The 21,156-nt window shown below is 41.8% G+C and overlaps 1 protein-coding gene across 5 annotated transcripts in view; it reads left to right on the top strand.

Annotated features, from left to right (window-relative positions):
* The first annotated feature begins 548 nt into the window (after nucleotides 1-548).
* The window catches only part of Atl2 (atlastin GTPase 2), a 43,476-nt gene continuing 22,868 nt past the window's right edge, over nucleotides 549-21,156 (top strand). For 4 of the 5 annotated variants that reach the window (XM_040730718.1, XM_005073611.4, XM_021229292.2 and 1 more), the window contains exons 1-2: nucleotides 549-703; nucleotides 20,377-20,621. In XM_040730718.1, the coding sequence (XP_040586652.1) occupies nucleotides 586-703; nucleotides 20,377-20,621 (363 nt within the window). In that variant the 5' untranslated portion in view covers nucleotides 549-585. The remainder of the gene's footprint in view (nucleotides 704-20,376; nucleotides 20,622-21,156) is intronic. The other variant, XM_040730719.1, reaches the window with a different exon arrangement.

Genomic DNA, 21,156 nt, shown 5'->3' with positions numbered 1-21,156 from the left:
CCCAACCAGGCACGTATAGTTAAGAGGGCAAAGTAGGCTCTCAGAAGAAATAGCGAGCTAATGCAAACAAACTGCAGGGAAGAGAAATGCTCTCTGAGAGTGCAGGGGAAAGAAGATAGCAAGAGAAGCCAGGCACTGGCGACAGTTGGCAGGGACGAGGGCTGGGGATAAGAAGCAGAGGAGGGAAAGCATGCGACTGCAACCTCACGTGCCGGGCACGAGTGCACACCGGAGACGTGGAGAAGAGAACTGAGAAAGGAGGGACTTGGTTCCCCGAAGATGCCTTCTCCGCCCTGCGGCAAGGGGGTGTGGCACGGGGCCGGGAAGGTGGGGGCGGGAGACAGTGGCGCAGGCCGCGGTGGGTCCCCCGGTTCTTCCTGGAAGCCGGAGAGCGGCGGAGCGGGGCCGCGGGCAGGGCGGGCGGAGGCGGAGCGAGGGCGCGGATGGGCGTGGCGGGGGCGCGCAGGGCGGCGCAGTCCGAGGGCGGCGCTAGGACCCGCAGGCCGCCCCTCCGGCTCCCGGGAGGTTGATAAAGCGGCGGCGGCGTTTGACGTCAGTGGGGAGTTAATTTTAAATCGGTACAAGATGGCGGAGGGGGACGAGGCAGCGCGCTGGCAGCAGCCGCCCGAGGGGCTGAGGCGCCGGCGGCAGACTAGCGACGCGAGCGTCGGCGTCAACCACGTCTCGTCCACGACCTCCCTAGGTACGGCCGGCCGGGCCGAGGCCGCGGGCGGGGGTGGGGGGCGGCGAGCCGGGAGGGCCACGGCCGCCCGGGTCGGGAGCGCCGGCCGCCCGGCGGGGTCCGAGCCAGCGGCCGGCCGGGCTGGGTTCTCTCCGCGGCCGCTCGCAGGGCCTGCTGGCCTCGGCCGCGCCCCGCGCTGCCCCGCGCGGCCTCCGAGGCGGCCCGCGGGCCTCGGCTCCCTCAGCCGGCGGTGAACGGGCGGCCCGGCCCCCTGCCCGCCGCCGCCGCCGCGTGGCTGCCGCCGCGTCCGCCCCGACCCGAGGGGGCGGCCGCGAGCCGGGGCCGCGGGGCCGGGACGTGCGCACCGAGGTCGGCGGCCGTGCGGGCTCGGGCGCCCGGCGGGCGCGCTCTGCCTTGGGCGTCTCGCGCGGTCCGGGGAGGGACGGGAGAGCGCGGGGCGCGGGAACCGCGGCACCCGGCTGCCGGGGCGCGGAGCTCGGCGCACGCACCGTCCCCGGTGGGGGCCGCAGTCCGCAGGCGGGGCTGTGGCCCGGGCTCGGGTTCCTGAGCTCTCCGACCCGCCCAGACCCGTTCGCGGGAGTTGTGCTTGGCTGGGGTTCCCAGTGCTGGCTGAGGTTGTCAGACGCGGGTTTGGAGCCCCCGGGGCTGCCAGTCGTTGGCTTCAGGCTGAAAGTGTCTGGTGTGAGGTCACCCGGTGTGTCGCCGAATGTGAGCTCCTGCTGTGCTGTGTGTTTCCGCGGCGCCCCTGCCCGCTCGAAGACGCAGTTGCGCGGCCAGCGCCGTGGTTGTGTGTGGCGCTCTTATTTTTAGGAGCTTAGCATTTGACCTTTCACCGTGGTGTGAGTTGAACGCTTCAAGTCCTCCTCATTGAGAGTTGTGATGGTGGCTAAAGGCATAAAGTTTTTAGAAGGCATACAAATTAGTAGAGCTGTACGATTAGATATACGTGAGGTCAAGATAAAGAGTATAGTAAACACACTGAGTGTGAGATTGCTTTCCTGTTTCCTTCTCCACAATCTGATAAACGTAGGTTTTACTGGGTGAAACTCAAAACGTTTGGATTAAATATCAACCACAGACATCTTATAGAAAACTTTAGATTACATTTCATCTTAATATGGTAGCTAGTGGACATATGTCAGAGGTGAGAATAGGTTAGAATTTTTCTATGAGAAAAAGAAATGTTGTTACCCGTCAGCTCCAGACACTTGCCAGAACTGATAAGCCGATAACCCGGATAGCCCTCTGCCCTTGAGAATACTCCCAGAGGGGCTTTCCCTTATTTAGGTGGCTGATGGTTGAATTTAAGTAGCTATTGTCCTGGAGTGGGGGAGGGAGTAAGGTGAAGTGGGGTGTGTTTGTATGTGTGTTTGAGATGCAGTGTCAAAAACACTACTCATTAGGAAAAGCTTACATCTGATTCAGTCATGGTTAAGAGCATATTTTTATGCTATTGGACACTGAGAAGAGACTCTTGGGACTGTTGATAAATAGTGCTTGCCCAACATTTATGAAGTGTTCCTGTCTGCTGCTCATAGTTCTGGCCTTTCTTCTGGTGTGGACGACTTTCACTTAATAACCATTCCTATTAAATGACTTCCCAAGACAGCCCCTACACCTGCTAATTTGCTTCTGAGTCACCTATGTGTGTGCTCCAGACCAAATAAACTCGTTAGGATTTGTGTCAAAGGTAAGAACAAGCACTGTGAATTCCTAGGGATTCCTCTATTTTGATGATGTCGAAACTCTTCCTCCTCCCTGTGTTTTTTTTAGAGTTGTAGGAATGAGTTTGAAAGTAATAAAGTTAAAAAGTGAGTTGGGGTGATCCTGGTGTCACTTAAGTGACACAGACTTGGGAAGATGTCTTTTGCCTCTAAGAGAAATGTTTGGGTTGGGGTTTTAGGAGTTTAGGATCTCTAGAAAACATGTTTTTTTAGAAAATGGAGGACTGTTTTAGAATTTAGTCACCATGAGACTTAGGGACTTCATAAAGTTAACAGACAATTAAAATTTTATGTACAAGGAACCTAATATTTTCAAGGTTTCTGGTGTTGATGGTCTCATATCTCACTTAGATGAAGACAGGAACCTGTGTTATGTTAAGCACACAGTTAGCAAGCTGTGAAGTCACATAACCGCTTCTTACCTTGGGTTACCATAGTTTGGAAAATATTAGATGGGAAATTAATAAATAAGCAACCATACATTTTAAATTGTGTGCTCGTGTGAACTTATGGAAAAAGGGAAACAACCCCAGGTCCCTCCCACCCCATATGTTGATGATCAAACCAAGGGTCTTGCAAATATTAGGGCAAGGGCTACATGTTCAGCCCACCTCCAGAGTGGACTTAGGAGGCAACACTCAATCAAGAGGCATTATTGGCCCTTGAAGTTGATGGGACTCTAGGGTTCTGTAGGTGGGACCAGTCTGTTTGATAGAGTACTTTTGCAATTCTGTGGTCTTTTTTTATGGGGAAGGGCAGAAGAATCTACAGTAAAGGGATGTTTATTTAGAGAAAATAAGTCTAGAGAGCTGTAGGTAGAGTCCACATAGGTATACAGTTTTTCAGGATTCTTTTTTTTAAGATTTAAAAAATAATGTATGTGTACATGCACCTGAGTACAGGTGTGAGTTGTCAGTCCCCTGGAGATAGAGTTATGGCTGATTATGAACCACTTTATGTGGGTACTGGAACTGAGCATGGATTCTCTGGAAGAGGAGTATACTGTCTTCACCACTGAACCATTTGTCCAACCTGTCTGTTTTTGGTGCTGCTTTATAACAACTTTGGTAGAATTTCTGATTATTCCCCAAAATGACTGTTTTGAAATCGTTAGACCTTTTCCGAGATCATGCCTTTCTGCAGCTGGTAACAGGTGGCTCCCAAGAGTGACAGGAAGGCAACCAGTGTGATATATAGTTGAAGACATTTTTTAAAATGTGAGGCATATTTACAAATTTTTGTTTATGGGAGATCTGTTTGACATACAAATGTGAGCAAAGCTTTTTTTTTTCAAGCAAGGTTTCAAAGGTAAAAGCCAGACATAATGCACAGAAGTAAACTTACTTTTTTTTCCTTTAATGTTAATTTTATGACTTTATAAGGAGTGTTTTCTCTGGGGAAAGTACAGAGAAATAACTTTAATTTCTTTTTTCCTCTTCCTTAAATGCAGTGGTATTGTGATACTGTAGCAGTTTGAAGTTTTTAAACCCCAGGTGTGTTTCTTCATAGAAATTGGTGTGTGTGTGTGTGTTTTTAACCTTAAAGGAAGATAGATGTGACCAGAGGATAACTGAACTTGATCCCCCAATAAATTCATTTTTGAAGTTTTGTCTTATCTCTTAGTCTCTTTTGCCACCAAGAAATGGAACAGTTGAAGGCTTTCTCTGTTTTAAAAGTGGTAGAAAAAAACACCAACCTGAACATTTGATGACAACCAGGTATTATTTGGTGCTTTAACTCCCCTGCATTTTATTTCTTAAAGCCCCCCCCCCCTTGGGGAGAGAGCTCAGTAACTATTCCCATGGGAGAGAGAGTGTACTGTTTCTCTAGTCACAGAAATTTCACAGGTACTTGGCATTCCTCCCCACATTTAGAGGGGGTAGGGGCTCTTCACTGGACTGCCACGTGTAATTAGAGATGACTGAATAAATGAACTTTAAAATGCTAACTGGGAAGGCGTATGTAAGGCAGCATCTAAGGGAAAGTGTAGACAATTCAGTCAGTTTGCTAGACTGTTTTTGTTTGCTTTACATGTGATAAGTACTTAAGATTGAACCCAGGTCCTTGCCTACAGAGTCAATGTTTGTCATGGAACTGTAATAGCTATACTACCCTAGCTAGACTTGAAATTAAAAGTAGGCAGGGAAAGGTAGATGTTGTAGAAAGTAGAAAAGTCAATGAAGTAGATCAGTCTAGTGTTAGGGACAGTTAGACTCAGATGCACCAGCTGTTTAGTTACAGTGTTCAAGTGATGTACATATACCTGTCTCTTTGTGTGTGCACTCATCAGATAGAATTTGTAGTGGGTTAGTGATTTGCACTACTTACTCTGGGATAGATACCTATACAGTAGTTGGTTTTATGGGCATATAAAATAGCTTCTAGAAATGACGTTTAAGTCAGGGAAGACTAATAATCTGTCACTTTCCCAATGAGATAATATGTACTTTGGACCAAGTTGTACATAGTTTTCTGGCCAGTACAAAAAAACTGTATCTCTGTGACGGATACTAGTGTAACCAGTTAGTGGCAGCCAACATAGCCAGAACTCTTAACTGGAGAGATACCAATCTGATGAAAGATGGTTATCTAGAAACTTCCAGTACATTTTCATCTTTTGTTTTTCTTTCAAAATGTCCAGTTTTGGCCATGGACTTTAATTGTAGAGAAGGATAGTGATGTAGGGTTTCATAGATTATGTGGGAAGCAGATGACAGAGTATGTGTTTGTAGCCTTTTAAAACTTATTTGTGTGTGTCTTAGTTTGCTTTCTATTGCTGGTTTAAAACACAGATCAAAAGCAGTTAAGGGAGAAAGTGTTCTGACTTACATGTCCTAGCTTGTGTCAAGGTGACAAAGTAAGTAGCAGTGTACATGTGCAAACATGCCTACTGGCCAGAGACACTTGTAGTGAGTTGCTTCTCTCCTACCATGTGGGGTCTCAGGATCAAATTCACAGTCTTCACACTCTGAAAGCACTCTTACTCAAGGCACCTCCCCAGTCCTAGTGTGGATTATATTAGGCTTTGAAGATTGGATGGGTTTTAGATATCGAAGTATTAGCCTTACACCTTGATTGACAGTGTGTTGTTTACTCCTTCTGTAAAGTAATTTAGGCGCTCTAGAAAATTTATAGCATTCTTGAAATTCTTTATTTCTAAGAATTTTCAATCTAAAAGAGGCTTAAGTATTTAAAAGCAACTGGAGGCAACTGGAAAAATCCAGTGGTGTTAATAAGCATGTTTAATAACAAAAGAATATGGGCTATTTTTCCGTAACTAAGTAGAACAAAGAATCTCAAACGACTGAATAATTTTTGGAGAAACTCATAACCCAAAAGTGACTCAGGAACTCAGGGCAGTCTTCTCCCTTGTTTTTGAGCAGGTGTATTTATTTACCACATAGAATCCTGACATGGACCCTAAAATCATCTTGGAACAAAAGAAAGAGTAGAGTGGTAAACTGACTTGTTGGTTTTGTTTTAGTTTTTTGAGGCAGGATTTATCTGTGTAACCATTGTCTGCACTTGAACTTACTCTGTAGACCAGGTTGGCCTTGAATTCGGATATTTGCCTGTCTCTGCTTGCCACCACACCTGGCTAAGGGGAAACTGATTTTTAAAATCCTGTCTTTTTCAGATTAATTACATTTTATCTAGTTTGAAGGATAGTTATCCCTCCCTCCCTCTCCCTCTCCCTCCCTCCCTCCTCCCTCCCCCTCCCCTCCCCCTCCCCTCCCCTCCCCTCCCTCCCTCTCCCTCTCTCGTTTTTCGAGACAGGGTTTCTCTGTAGGTTTGGAGACTGTCCTGCAGCTAGGCTGGCCTTGAACTTACAGAGATCCATCTGCCTCTGGAGTGCAGTGATGAAAGGGGTGTGCCACCACCTGGCTCCCCTCTTTTTATAACCAGTTTCATACTAGACATTTTGCCGGTATTGAGACAATATGTTTAGTTTTTGAACTGCTGCTGTAGTAGTCACCACACACACACACACACACACACACACACACACACACACACACACACACACACACGGAGGGGGGGAGAGTGCCTCGGGGCCACAAAAATGTCTTTAAGCCTTGAGATTTGTCATGATAACTCTGTTCTGAATTTAAGCCCAAATCTCTGTGTCTCTGTGTGTGCTCAGAGCGTGTGTGTGTGTGTGTGTGTGTGTGTGTCTGTGTGTGTGTGTGTGTGTGTGTGTCTGTGTGTGTCTGTGTGTGTGTGTGTGTGTGTCTGTGTGTGTCTGTGTGTGTGTGTGTGTGTTTTGGGCCAAACAGGGAACTGTTGTTTGTCTAAATCAAGGAAACCTCTTCTGGTTTTTTTTTTTATTCTTCCTGACTGTGTTATAAAACCGTGTAGACTTTGTACCAGTATTAGTTTTGGAAGTGAAAATGATGTTTATTGTCACTTAGTAAAGGCTTTTATGAAAACAGTGCCTCTTATAAAAATATGGAATAATTTTAATGTTAACTCCTTGTCTAGGCCAAAGAAGGGCATTGATGATTGCACTCTTGCATGTGTCTTTGTCCGATTTCACTGTCACCTTGGCATTGGGCTTCTTGCCATAGATGAAGCTCTTCTGATTGCCTTCTGTCTGATCCCTCTGGTTTTAGACTCCTTTACAGTTCCCACTCACTCACCACTTATACTTTATCTCAGCATAGCTTTGATCTTGTCAGCTCTCTGCTCCAAACTTTTTCCTGCTGTCCTTAGGGATAATGCCCTGTATTCTTAGCCTTCAGTTTTAAGGTTAGCCTTCACTTGCTCTCTCTGGAGACGGAGAGATTTTGTGTCCTTATCTCTAGGATGTCTTCATTGACAAAGTGATTTTTTTAAAACTTTCTTTTTATTTATTCATCTTTATCCCATCTATTTGCCCATCCCTTTGCAGACACCCTCTGTGCCTGTTACCCCTTAGCACCAAATAAAACAAAATTTAAGAGAAAAAAAGAAAAATAAAGAAAAAAAACTTAATCTCGTTTTGGAAGCTGCAGTGTGACACAGTGAGTCTCACAGTAAACCCTTTTGTCCCATGTATCTTTAGTTGCAAGCTTGTTGCAAAGAGTCATTGGTCTGCTTCCCAGGCCTCTGGATTCTGCTACACTGTCGATGCTGGGCCCGCACTGGGACTCCTGGATCTCCTGTTGTTGACCTGTGTGTGTTGTGGAGATCTGCAGCGTTGGGTCTGTGGGTTATGCTCCTTCGTGTGCAAATCACAGATAGGTTGGCTGACAACCTGATTTTAAATAATTCAAAATAGGACTGCCAGCACATTCAGGAGCTTAAGTATATTTTTAAATCATAAATTCATCTAATACTTGTGTGTTGTTTAAAGAGCTAACTGGTCAGTACTTCATGGCAGTCTTTGGAAAAAATAATTTGTGTCCACACATAATCTATTACATTTTTCCTCATCTAGTTCCATAAATGCATAAAAGGATTTTATGCAATAGCGTTCTTTAAGTGGGAACAGCAAAAAAAAAAAAAAAAAAAAAAGTATGGCATCAGTGCTGGTTGCTATGGAAACAGGCTAGATTTCAAATGGAAGATAATATGTGAATTTTATAGGAAAGACAACTCTTTGTTTCCTGGGTTGAGTATAGTGAAGGAGACAAACTATATTATATACTCCCCAGAGCATTTTTGAGGCCCGTAAGGTACTGTGTTCCTGACTGTACTAGTGGGGGGAAGTATGTGATAATTGACATACTAATAAACCCTTTTCTGAAGAGTGTGAGCCTCCCCCTCTCCCCTCCAGTTTACATTATAGGTCTAGTTTTCTAGAGGGTAAACTTTATAAATCCCTACTGGTATTTTTTTGTAGGAGCAAATAATGAGTTAAAATGCGTTCTAGTGCCTGATTGGCTAATAGTTGCTTGTCTCCTTCAATAACGCATTTAGTTGAAGTTTGTGTGCTTGTCAGTATTCCTGTCACAGACTGCACCAGCTGGGAGGCAAGACCCAGCACTACCATAGACCTTGCCAAGTGATTGGTCATCCTGGAGCACTGTTTTCAGTCCTGGCTACAACATGCCGACATTTGAAAGTACTCTTTCCATCTTTTTTTTTTTCCTTTAAGTAGAGGTTGTTTTAGTTTTTTTGTCTCTTCTGCTTCTTATAGACTCAGTAGTTTGACTTTGTTTGAATGAGTCTCGAGAAAGAATGGAGCTTATGGTACAGCCTGAAAACGTTCCCCTTCTTTGAATACTTTGTTTGAACATTATTAGAGACCAGCCGAAATAAATTTAAATGCATGACATTTATATACTAAACTCCAGTAAAATATTGTGACCTTTGTTATCCATATGATTTTAGGATTATGAGTTTTGGCCTCATCTTGAAGTTAATTACAAACTCAGCTTTTCAATATCCACCTTAGACTTTTTTTTTTTTTTTTTCCGAGACAGGGTTTCTCTGTATTGTCTTGGAAGCTGTCCTGGAACTCGCTTTGTAGACCAGGCTGGCCTCGAACTCACAGAGATCCACCTGCCTCTGCCTCCCGAGTGCTGGGATTAAAGGCGTGCGCCACCAACGCCCGGCTCCAGAATATGCATTTTAACAAGATCCTTAGATTTGTATTAAAATTTTGAGAATGAGGTTAGAGAGATGACTCCAGAGTTTAAGACCACTGGCTGCTCTTCAGAAGTTCTGAGTTCAGTTCCCAGCAACCATATGGTGGCTCATAGCCATCTATAATGGGATCTGATAGCCTCTTCTGGTATGCAGGTATATATGCAGATAGAGCACACTATATGTAAAATAACAATAAAAAAGAAATAAAAACATGTAAGTTTTGAGAATGACTGCTGTAGAAGACATAGGTCATGATCTAGTCTCCTGCCTACAACATTAGTCATACAGTTTTAGAATAAGTCTATAAAGCACTTGGTATTTAAGTGTAGAGGCTAGTTTTTAAGCACATGGATTAGCATTTCAGTGTATGTATGACCTATAAGCCATGTCTTCTAGGGATTATATGTGCAATTTATTGATGCTTAAGACACTCTGGGACTAGGAAAAATGCCCCTTCTTTCCTAATAAGAAAGGCTCAAAGAATTCTTTAAGAAATTAAGTATAAATAACTTAGAATTAAATAAGAACTATTTTTTAGTTTTTTTTTTTTAGAGTGGGCAAGAAATTTCTTAATTGTCACCAGCAGAAACTTCAAAATTATGTTTTCAAGATCCTGTAATTAGTTCATGAGGAAATATGTTAAATTAAGGAGTGATAGAATTGATGAACAGCTCCAGTTTTTAAGTATGTATTTATTTTTGTGTGTGTATGTGTGTGTGGGTAGGTACACTTGGGTGCAGATGCAAGTGCCTGGAAGGCCTTGTATCTTGTTACTGGTGGGGTTACTGGTGGGGTTAGAGCTGCTTGCCTGGGTGCCATTTCTCCAGCTCCAGGGTTCAGTCATACAGGTATAGTTTTTCTGAAGTTGCCGTAGAAGTGGACAGTACTGATTAGATTGTTTTTGTTCTGCAGAATGATTTTTAAATTGGTAACATTGATTCTATTAAGAAATGAAAATGCATGGGCCATTGGTGGTGTACACCTTTAATCCCAGCTCTCGGGAGGCAGAGGCAGGTGGATCTCTGTGAGTTCGAGGCCAGCCTGGTCTACAGAGCGAGTTCCAGGACAACCTCCAAAGCCACAGAGAAACCCTGTCTCGAAAAACCGAGAGAGAGAGAGGGGGGGGGGGGGGAGAGGGAGAGAGGGGAAAATGCTAAGAGAAATTGGAAGAATCTGACTTAAAAATGCCTTGCTGAGATAATAATTTACATAAAATCCCCTGATTTGGTAGTATTTTTGGGTGAGTTTTGACAAATATATAGTTTATAACCTGAAATTGTGATGCAGAATAATACCTCAAAAGTTTTTTTAAAAAGTTCCTTCATAGTCAATACATTTGTTCTCATCACTATACAGTTTTATATAATGACACACACATAAATATATAAATGTGATTGTGGTTTTGCTTAATTCAAGAATTTTATAAAATGGAATATAGTACAATAATGTATGTGTGGCATCTTTCACTTAGCACACGAAAAGTTGTTTAGGCTTATCTGTGTTTCTATGTGTATATTTATATACATACGTGTGTGAATGTATGTATATGAGCCATTTCTTGCATTGTCAAGTAGCAGTTTGTTTTATGGATTTAACACAGTTTATTTACTTTCTAGTATATGAACAAACATTTGGGTTATTTCCAGATTTTGGATATTATGAATAAATATGCCGTGAACATTTGTGTTTAAGTCTTTGGTTGTCATATGTTCTCACTTCTAGCTGTCTAGGGTTATGATTGCCGACAGGTATTTAGCTGTATACAGGCATTGCTATTGTCTGGTAATGCTAGCTGGTGTTCACAAGTACTTTGCTGTGGTGTTAATTTATACTTCTCTAACACCTAATAGTCAGTTTACTATTTGTGTATCTTCTTTTAATTGTGTGGTAGACATGTCTTGTATACTTAAAAATAATTCTTATTTAAGTATATTCTGAGTATTAGATTCTGTTGTCTACTTATGAGGGATATGATTTATATTTTTGTTTTCTATTGTCTTTGTCTGGTTTTGATATAAGTAATAATTTTGGCTTCATGAAGTGTACTGGAAAGAATTCTTTTTCCTTCTGTCCTAGAAGAGTCTATAGAATTGGTTTTATTTATTTATTTTTATTTAAAGTTTGGCATAACTAACTGAAGCCATCTGTATCTAGCTTTTCTTTGAAGGCATTCAGTGGATTTGATTTTAAAGCTGACTCTGTTCATCTTTCATACTAGTGAGTACCTTCTTTTAGTCAGCCAACTGTCAGTGAGTTTCATTTTTTTCCTTTTAAGAAAATCTTTGCTTTTATGTGTGTGGGTGTTGTGTCTGAGTGTGTCCGTGCCCACTTTTGTGTGTGTGGTGTTGTGTCTGAGTGTGTGTCCATGTCCACTTTTGTGTGTGTGTGTGTTGTGTCTGAGTGTGTGTCTGTGCCCACTTTTGTGTGTGTGGTGTTGTGTCTGAGTGTGTGTCCATGTCCACTTTTGTGTGTGTGTGTGTTGTGTCTGAGTGTGTCCGTGCCCACTTTTGTGTGTGTGGTGTTGTGTCTGAGTGTGTGTCCATGTCCACTTTTGTGTGTGTGTGTGTTGTGTCTGAGTGTGTGTCTGTGCCCACTTTTGTGTGTGTGGGTGTTGTGTCTGAGTGTGTGTCTGTGCCCACTTTTGTGCCTGATGTCTGTGGAAGCTCTGGAAGAGCAGCCAGTGTTCAGACCTGCACGATGTCTGTCTCGCCCCTCAGCTAACAAATAACAGGCTTAAGTCTGATTGTTAGTTCCTGTAAGTGTATTGTTTCTAGATGGGATTCTTTAGGAAATCAGTGTTGTTCTGTGTTACATGTCATTTAACTTGAGAATGATGACTGGAAAAAATAATCAGCAGGCATTTATTAAAAGCAAAGCATATTGAATAATGATTGTTTTTAGTACTAGTGCAGTTTTTTAAAGGAATTTTCTCAACTAGATTGGCTAGATTGATGGAGGTGCCATGCATCTTTTAAAGCTCTTCCAGGAATAGAGTAAAACAAGCCTAGGAGATACCCTTTCCTTGGTATATGAGCAACTTCAGAGGGCTGACTACTTTATTCCAAAAATTTTAGGATAATTTCTTAATTATTAACTGGTTTTTATTTTTCTTGTTAATGTTCTAATTTTAGTGAGAGTATTAATTCAGATTAAGTTTTCTTTGAAACTATTGTTCTTTTTTCTTGGCATTGTAGCTTAGCCTATTGCATTCACTTCATGAGAAATTATATTTTGTTGATGATATTCTCAAATAGTAATTCCCTTTTAACTTCTAGGTAATAGCACTGGAAAACTCCTCAGTATATCTTTAATGGCACTAGTTAACCATTTGTCTCTCATACTTTGCACTAAAAACTTATTCCTTTGAGAGCTTGCTTCCCAATATTTAAGTGTTTTATAGATTGCAGATTAAAGTATGCCTGAAAAATTATTGCTTTGGGGTTTTTTTTTTTGGTTTCTTGCATTTGCTAATAGGCATCCTATCATGTTTCCTACATCATTAATCAACCTGTTGGTTTTAATAGCAATGACTGGTGATTGCGCTGACCTAGGATCCTTCCCTTCCTCCAGCTGGGCCATTTTGTTCTCCAGCTGTGCTTTGCTGATACTATTGGCCGAGGCTGGGAGATAACTTAGCTCTTTCACAAAGGTTAAAATAGCATTGTACATTTCCAGAGTGACAATTGGTTTACTTTTAAACAGCTTGACATTTGATGATTTGCCTTAGTTTTCAGTTCCGTTCTCCTTTTGGGACTCATAGTTGGATGTTGTGCCGCACTTCTGAGACTTGGCTTGTCCTTCATTCTTTTTTATTCTTGCTACTCAGATTACAGTGTCTTTGAATGTTTTCAGACTTTGCCACTTCCCATTCCTAGTGTCTATTTAGTAAAGATTTTATTATATTATTCAGTTCTTGATTTTTCTTTTATTTCTGTTGGTGTATTTATGTATGTGTACTCATACATGGGTGTGTGTGCATGCTCACACATGTGCACAAGAGAAAACATGAAGAGACCAGTGGCTGGAATGTCTTTCTTAGTTGCTATTTACCTTATTTTTGAGATCGGGTCTCTTGCTGAAACCAGAGCTCACCAGTTCATCTGGCTGGCTGGGATCTTGCTACTGCTTTCCCAGTGCTGGGATTACAGATGTGTGCCTGGTGTTTTTTATGGGTGCCAGAGATCCAGACTGATGCTTGTGTGGCAAGGATTTTGTGTTTATACTACATTTATTTTGCATGTATCTGGGTATGTATGCGATATAGGTCTGTATATGTGTGCCCATATGTGTTTGGAGGCCAGAGGTTGATGTTGGGTATTTTTCTCAATTTCTTCTCAACCTTATTTTTTGAGACAAGATCTTTCACTGGTCATATTATATTATGCATTATAGAGTCTGGAGTTTTACTCAATTTTTGTCGTGATAAATTAAAATTAGCCTCGGATACTTTATGATCACTCAGAATTGATAAATTAGGGTTCACCCTTGTCATTGTGTATTCAAAAAACTGAGAAGGACCTTCCTCACTGTTTGCATGAATTTCCTGTGTGTGTGTGTGTGTGTATTATATGTAGGCATGCATGCATGAACCTGGAACTCAGCAATTTGAATAGTCCCGCTGGCTACTCCTCAAGCTAAGATTCTAGGCATACACCATGTCAGGGCCTCTGGTACATTGGTGCAGTGGATCTGAACTCTGGTCCTATTCCATGAAAAGCACTTTAGTTAACTGAGCTGATTCCCCAGCTCCTGTATGATATTTCAGAACTGCATCCTACATATCTTTTCAAGTCCTGGTTTTGGACTTTGTTTAGATAGGTCTTATTTAAGGACAAGGTCCTTAATTGTGACTCAGGGCTTTTCTAGTGTTTCAGCCTGAGGTTTGATGTGTAAGGTATTTCCAGTCTGTCATACCCAGAATTCCAAAGGACCTGCTTTTTGGTGATGGCTTCACCTCCAGCCTTGTGTAGCAGGCCTCAGGTGGGCCTGAGACATGTTCCCCTGCACCTGTGAGGTTGGTGCCCTTGTCCAAAGGCTTCTGGTTGCTGGCTGCTTTTTCTCTAGTGCCTACCTCACAGATTCCGACTGCTTTAGTATTTGTGGACTAAGATTTGCTCTACTCAGTTCTACACTGTAGTTAGGAAATTGTTCCTAACTAAGGGATTGGAAATGAGCATAGTGCTCACTTTGTGTCTTTCTTAGGGATTGCTTTTTTGTATTGCAATGCTGGCTAGTGTTAGTGTTTGAAAAAAAGATGCCTTTGTGTGTTTTGTTGAGTTGCTGCTTGTGGCAGAGTGACTGTCTTAATTAGTGACTTCATGTTTCCAACTCCTTATGTGCCCAGTTACTTATATTTTACAAACAAAGCAAAGCAAAAGGGGGCTGGAGAGCTGGCTCAGTGGTTAACAGCACTGGCTGTTCTTCCAGAGGACTTAGGTTCAATTCCTAGCACCCACGTGGCAGCTCAAAACTGTAACTCTATCTCCAGGGGATCCAACACTTTCATCCAGACATACATGCAGGTAAAACACTAATGCACATAAAAATAAATCATTAAAAAAAGGCAGAGCAAAAGCAAACAAAGCAAAAGAAGAATTGGGGCTGGTTCCTAGTACTTTATCTGCTTTTTCCTCACTATCTTATTTATAAGTCATCCTTAGGGGCCGGGAGGAGTTCATCAATTAAGGGCTAATCCTCTGTTCTTGCAGAGGATCTGAGTTCAGTTCCCTGCACCACTTCATGTGTCCCAGAAGTACAGATTGTGGCGTCTGTGTCACGAACAAGTCCGAGGTATCGGGAAATGAAAGACAAGATGTCCAACCGTTGGTGCTAAGAGAACGTGTCTGCCGCCTTTATTGCCAGGAGAGTGCTTGTATGTATGTGCCACACCTATGTGTCTTTCTTGCAAGTGCTAATAGGTCTCTGCCTCTCATTGTAGAGAGGGAGCAGCCTTATATACAGGCTTACAGCACAGTGGAAAAAAACCCACGTGGAAGAGATAGTGTTTTCCTTGTGCTAGATGTTGATGTCAGTGGGGCAAGGCCGGGGCAGTAAGCCAAGACTAGAAAACAGGATGCACCTGTGGCTATCAGCTGACAACCCAGAGACCCTGTTGAGGCTGGGACACAACAACAGATAACTCAGCTCCAGGAGATCCAACACCTCTGGCCTCTGCAGGCACTTGCACTGACATGCACATACTCACACACTACTAACACACACACACACACACACACACACACACACACACAAAGATAACAAATCTTAAAAACCATTTTTAATTTTTAATAGTGCATTTGTATTTTAGGCTGCCTAATATGTCAGTTATGGCTAGAAGTTGGCCCATTTTCCAGTTTTGAGACACTCAGTATTAATTTTGCACTACTAGAAATAACACTGGAAAACAAACTTGTACATGATTGTTAACACCTTTGTTTATTTATTCCTTTATAGCACTTTCCTAGAAATAGGTGTACCAAGGTATAATCTTGAAGGCTTTAAGAAACATGCAATGGAGCCAGGTGGGGGTGACACACGCCTTTAGTCCTAGCACTCCGGAGGCAGAGGTGGGCGGATTTCTGGAGTTCAAAACCAGCCTGGTCTACAATAGTGAGTTCCAGGACAGCCTCCAAAGCTACAGAGAAACCCTGTCTCGAAAGATTAAAAAAAGAAAAAAACAATAGAACGAGCTCTTGAATACTTATGAGATATCCTGATTTGGACATGGAATGTAAATGTTAAGGTCTAAAGACCAGACTTCAAAGTACTTTATTTTGTCAGATAACCAATGTTTTCAATGAACTAAGCAGACTTACTTAGTCAGCCTTACTTTTTAAAAGTTGTTTTAGCTTCCTGTTTGAAATTTGAATGATTTAAAAGATACTTCCATTGTCTCTGAAAAGAGTACTCTGTTCTCTTTCTGTAATTTAGGTTTGGGTTGGTATAATACAGCTAACATTAGAAGCATTTTAATGTAGTACAACTTGGGAGCTTTTTTTTATTGCCTTATAATTATACTTATAGTTTGGTGATAGAGATAGGTCATCTCTTTTTGGTTTTTCGAGACAGGGTTTCTCTGTATTGTTTCGGAGGCTGTGGGTCCAGGCCGGCCTCGAACTCACAGAGATCCGCCTGCCTCTGCCTCCCGAGTGCTGAGATTAAAGGCGTGCGCCACCAACGCCTGGCGATAGGTCATCTCTTAACTAATACATGGTGAATAGATGTATTTGGTAGACTTAAGAGAAAAAGATAGGTAGATTTTATTTCTTAGAGCGATTTTAAGTTCAAGCAAAACTGAGTAGAAAGTACAGTTTCTAAATGTCCCCTCCTTATTACCAACATCCTGTTTTAGAGTAGTTCATTTATTACATTAACTTTCACTGATGTGTTATCCAGAATGGATACTTCACATTAGAATCCACTCTCAGAGCTGTACATTCTGTTTTTAAAGTTAATTAATTTGTAAATATGTAATGAGTGTATTCACAATGATATCATTTCATGACCTAAAACACTCCTCTGCTCTGCCTATTCCTTTCCTTGCTCTGAATCTCTGGCAGCCATTTCTTAAAAATTAAATAAGACAGGTGGTGTGTGTGTATGTGTGTGTGTGTACGTATGTACGTGCTGCACACACTTGTGCTAGGAATCAGTCTCAGATGTCATCTACCTTTTGGGGGGGGTTCTCACTGGCCTGGGGCTTGCCCATTAAGCAAGGTTGGCTGTTGAGTGCGCCTCAGGAATCTGCCAATCAACACCTCTCCAGTGCTGTGGTTGCAGCAAGCACACGGCACCACTCATTGCATTTTTGCAGAGGCTCTGGCAGTAGAACTCTTCAGCTTTAGTGACTGAAATGTCTTTTCCAGCCGGGACAGGTCTTGTGGTGAATAGACCATTACATGTATTTAGTGTTTAGCTGTGGAGAGAGATTTGAGAAGCAGGTGTCATCAGTAGGCAGGTTTTTTAGTTTTGGCTTTGATGAAAATGCCACTTGGGAACTGGGTTTGGAGAACTGACTTAGGCCTGAGGGATCATGGAGAATACTTGTGGACTGAAATATCTCCTACTCCCAGCATTTTGGCATAGAAGAATGATAATATCTGTTTTATACATAAGGTTTAATTTTCATTTAGAAATCTTAGAGTGATACTAAATTGAATAAGACTGGATCGTGATGATGTAATTTACACACTCCTCAGTATGATGTTTTTCCCCTAAAGTTGGACCAAATGCAGATAAAGTAAACAAATATTACAGCAAATGAATAAAAGTTTATTTATAAATTTTGCTAAAATACTTGTACAGGTAAATATTTTGTGATTGTTTGCAGTAGAATGTCTTACTGGTAGACCTGTAATAATTTTTATTGTAATTTCTGAGTAAGTGTGCTTTCTTCTAAGCTGGTTGTCACTTATTTATGAAACACGTATGGAGGCATAGGATGCCTCTTACTGTATCTAAGTTTTAGTAAGTATAATGTTTACTGAGTGTTGGAGAATGAGAGTGAGCTAGCATGAGCTCTCACAGTTGTCTTGGCTTGCATGTGGGAGTCAGAAGAACTTTGGGGAAGTTGACTAGTGCTTGCTTCTGTGGGCTCCTGGGGTTGAACTGAGGCTGTCAGGCTTGTGCACCCAGGGCTTTTACTCACTGAGCCACCTCCCTGGCATTGCATCTGGAGTCAGGTACTCTCCTAGGTGTTAGGAGATAGCTAGTCAGTAGGATGAGTGGTGATACATGCATTCACAGGAGGTACACATGCAAATGTTACTTTAGAAAAGGACTATGGATGGGGTGAAAAGCCTGTTTCAAAGTGGCTGGGAGGAGTCTGTAACTTTGAGTGAGTGAGTGGTTCAGAAAGTCCACACAGAGGAGATAACTGTTGTTAACCCAGAAGGAGGACTTGTGATGATGTGTAAATTTCTAAGGTCAGCATTCTATACAAAGGGAGCTTCTGCACAGGGTGAGATTCTAAGGTGGGAAGCAGGTCTGTTTGCTGAAGGGACACACCAGGACCAGATGGCTGGGCCTTTGGGGATGGGCAGGAGTGTTGCAGGATTGGGGGGGGGCTTCATCTTAGCACTCTGGTGTCTGTGACAAGTGACAAGGAAACTAAGATTTTTCTTTTTTATTGTTTTAAGTATTCTTTGGTAAAGTACAGTGAGAGTTTTATCAGTATTTTAGTTGTTTAGGAGGGGATACATATATGTAAATATTCAAAAGATATATCAAAACTAACAGTATAGGAACATTAAATTTAATTAGGGGCCTTGGGATTTTTTTTTATTCTTGGAAAATGACATTTAAGTTGAAACTTGGGGACTATGAATTGGTTAGGGGTTAACATGGGGAAGAGCGTATGATACTCCGTGCAGAGGAGACCTTACCAGTGTGAAGACTGACGGAAGACTGGCCTGGTTTACAGCGGGGAGAGCTGCATCAAATGGCAATAGAGAGATGGGCATCAGGACAGTTTGTCAGACAGAGTTTAATGAGATGTATTTAGTTTTGGGGAGGGGAGCAAGTGTGTTTCTGATGTAGACCAGTATGATATAAATAGGATATACATGAGATAAAAGATGGTGAGAGGACCAGGTTTGATTAAAGGCCAAGGGGAAAGGATATATGTGAAGAATGGACCCAGATTTGTGCCTTAGCAACAAGTATGTGGTGGTATTAGTGTGTAGCCACTGGTTGAGTGAAATTCACAATAGCGCTTTGGCATTTCAAAGTGTAAAAGTTCCTGTTGGAGTATTTTAAACCACTTTTACCTTAGAAGCAAACACCCACAGTGCTTACTGTGTACCACAGTACTTAAACTCACTTAATGCTGATGACAACTTTATGAGGGAGACATGTGGTTGCCATTACAGATGAGAAGAGGCACAGGGAAGCCTCATGTCAATATGGAGGACATTTTACATTCTTTCCTGGGGTTAATCTCTAATTAAGCTTGGAAACTTAATCACACAGTTTGCATACTGTTTTAGCACTTATCTGGTTTTTCCTAATGATTTCTTGGAATTTTTAGCTATCTGTACCTGTCCGGCAAAGCTAACTTTTGTGAATTGAAGTATCCTAATGTGCTGTAGCCAAATGTTATTGAAAAAGGAAATGATAATGCCCTCTTTAATTAAATGTGGATTGCTTTTACTTGCAAAAGTTCTGCAGACTCACTTGCACTCTGTAGTGCATTATCACTACTCAAAGCACATTTTGAAAATATGTTGATTTGGCTCTACAGTATTAAAGGTGCCTTTCCATATGGCAGGGGTGGCAAATCAGATAAGCTACATGTTTCCTTCTGTTAAGAAGTCCTTAATATAGATAGAAGTGCCGGTCTGTGGATGGTGCTTATGTGGAAAATGTGTTGTTCGGTTGTTGACTAATATGTTCTACTATGTAGACGGGCCCTTCTCATGAGAGAATGGAGAGGCACAGTGGGTATCAGAAGTCTCCTTAGAGTGGAAATTGACACTTAGTGGACAGGCTCAAGGGAGTGTGGCTTACAATTTTGATGTAGGAACGTTGATAAGGTCCCAGTGTTAATCTAATTGCTACATGGCATCAGGTTGGTAAAGAAACTGAAAAAAGATACATATAAAGAGTTATTGGATACTTTTAGTATTTTAAAGAACAGAGAGCTAATCTTTGGTTTCTGTAGTTATTTTATCATGGTGTGTGTTAGTGAACAAAGGAACAGTCCAGTTGTTCATAGAAGCTACATATTCTTATAGTTGTGGCTGTGGTGTTTGAGAAAAAGCCCAGTGGACAATGGCACCTGGCATCTCAGAGGCTTGTTTTTCTCCACTAAAACAATCCTGTGTATCTTGCTTTGGTAAGGGAGCTTATGTAAGCCGTACTTGGAAAATTTGGGACTTGTTAGCTTTATTGGGCCATATTTGGACACTCCCTAGAGCCCTAACTTTTCAAATTCCAGAATGAAAATCACTACAGTTTATCTGCTTTAATCTTTGTGCTGTGGAGTAATTTTCTAGGCAATGGATACAAGGAGAGTTGAGCTCTAAAGTATGAGGTGAAGCTGATTTTTGCCCATGTCTGTGCCTAGCTGCAGCGTTCATTCCTAAAGCACTGAGAGGTGTTTGCAGAGTGCTGAGGTGCTGGAGAACAGCTGTTGCTCACAGTTAGTGGATCAGTCAGTTCAACGGAGATAGAGGACCTAGTACATGCTTCTAGAAATGGAAAATCTGACTGATAGTGTTTGCCCTGTTATAGAAGGATTGGAAAATTCAAAGAAGCGTGAATGTCTTTCTCAAAGTTCTACAGAGAGAGTATTTCAAATTTTGTTGTAGGTGAGATTCTTAAGGAAAAGTTGGTATAGGGATTAAAGTAATGTGTTTCTTTCTTTTTAAATTCTAGGTGAGGATTTTGAAGATGATGACCTAGTAAACTCAGATGAGGTTATGAAGAAGCCATGCCCAGTGCAGATTGTTCTTGCTCACGAAGATGACCATAACTTTGAGCTTGATGAAGAGGCCTTGGAGCAGATACTACTACAGGAGCACATACGGGATCTTAACATAGTCGTGGTCTCTGTGGCAGGAGCCTTTCGTAAAGGGAAATCATTTCTCCTGGACTTTATGCTTAGATATATGTATAATAAGGTGAATAGTGTCTTTTAAATTGACCCTAACAAATACGTAAAATTGCCAACCAACTTAAAAGAAAAAAAGACAAAGGCTAAAATTATATTTTTAATTTCTAGCTATGTCCGAAATATCTGAGTATATACTGAAAGATCACTGAGGTATTGTATACCCCCAACCTTTGTTATTTAATTTTTTTTTTACATATTTTCCTTTTCGGCCACGTATAGTAAGTGCAGTAGATGATTAGAGACCTTTGTACAAGTATATCTGTATTCCTCAAATTGTTACTTGTAGTGATACAATTCAGTTCTTCAGAGTGGCTTCCATGTTGTCTGAGCCCCATCTCTTCCTTTAAGTCAAATATACTACAATACTATAGTTTTTGTTTGTTTGTTTTTAAGAGTATGTCATGCTGTTTCTTGAATGAGGCCGTATTGTGCTGATCTTTCTGTAAGAGGCCTTCCTGTGCTTCTGGGGCTCCTATGTAATCTTCCCTACCTGATGGTTCAGGTGTTTCTATTAATAGTGCTTTTTAGTTGTTTGTTTCTAG

The sequence above is a fragment of the Mesocricetus auratus genome, unplaced genomic scaffold, assembly GCF_017639785.1.
Source record: "Mesocricetus auratus isolate SY011 unplaced genomic scaffold, BCM_Maur_2.0 Super-Scaffold_100024, whole genome shotgun sequence".
NCBI lineage: Eukaryota > Metazoa > Chordata > Mammalia > Rodentia > Cricetidae > Mesocricetus > Mesocricetus auratus.
The sequence above is the reverse complement of the archived record's forward strand: the minus strand, read 5'-3'. Positions and strand labels throughout refer to the sequence as shown.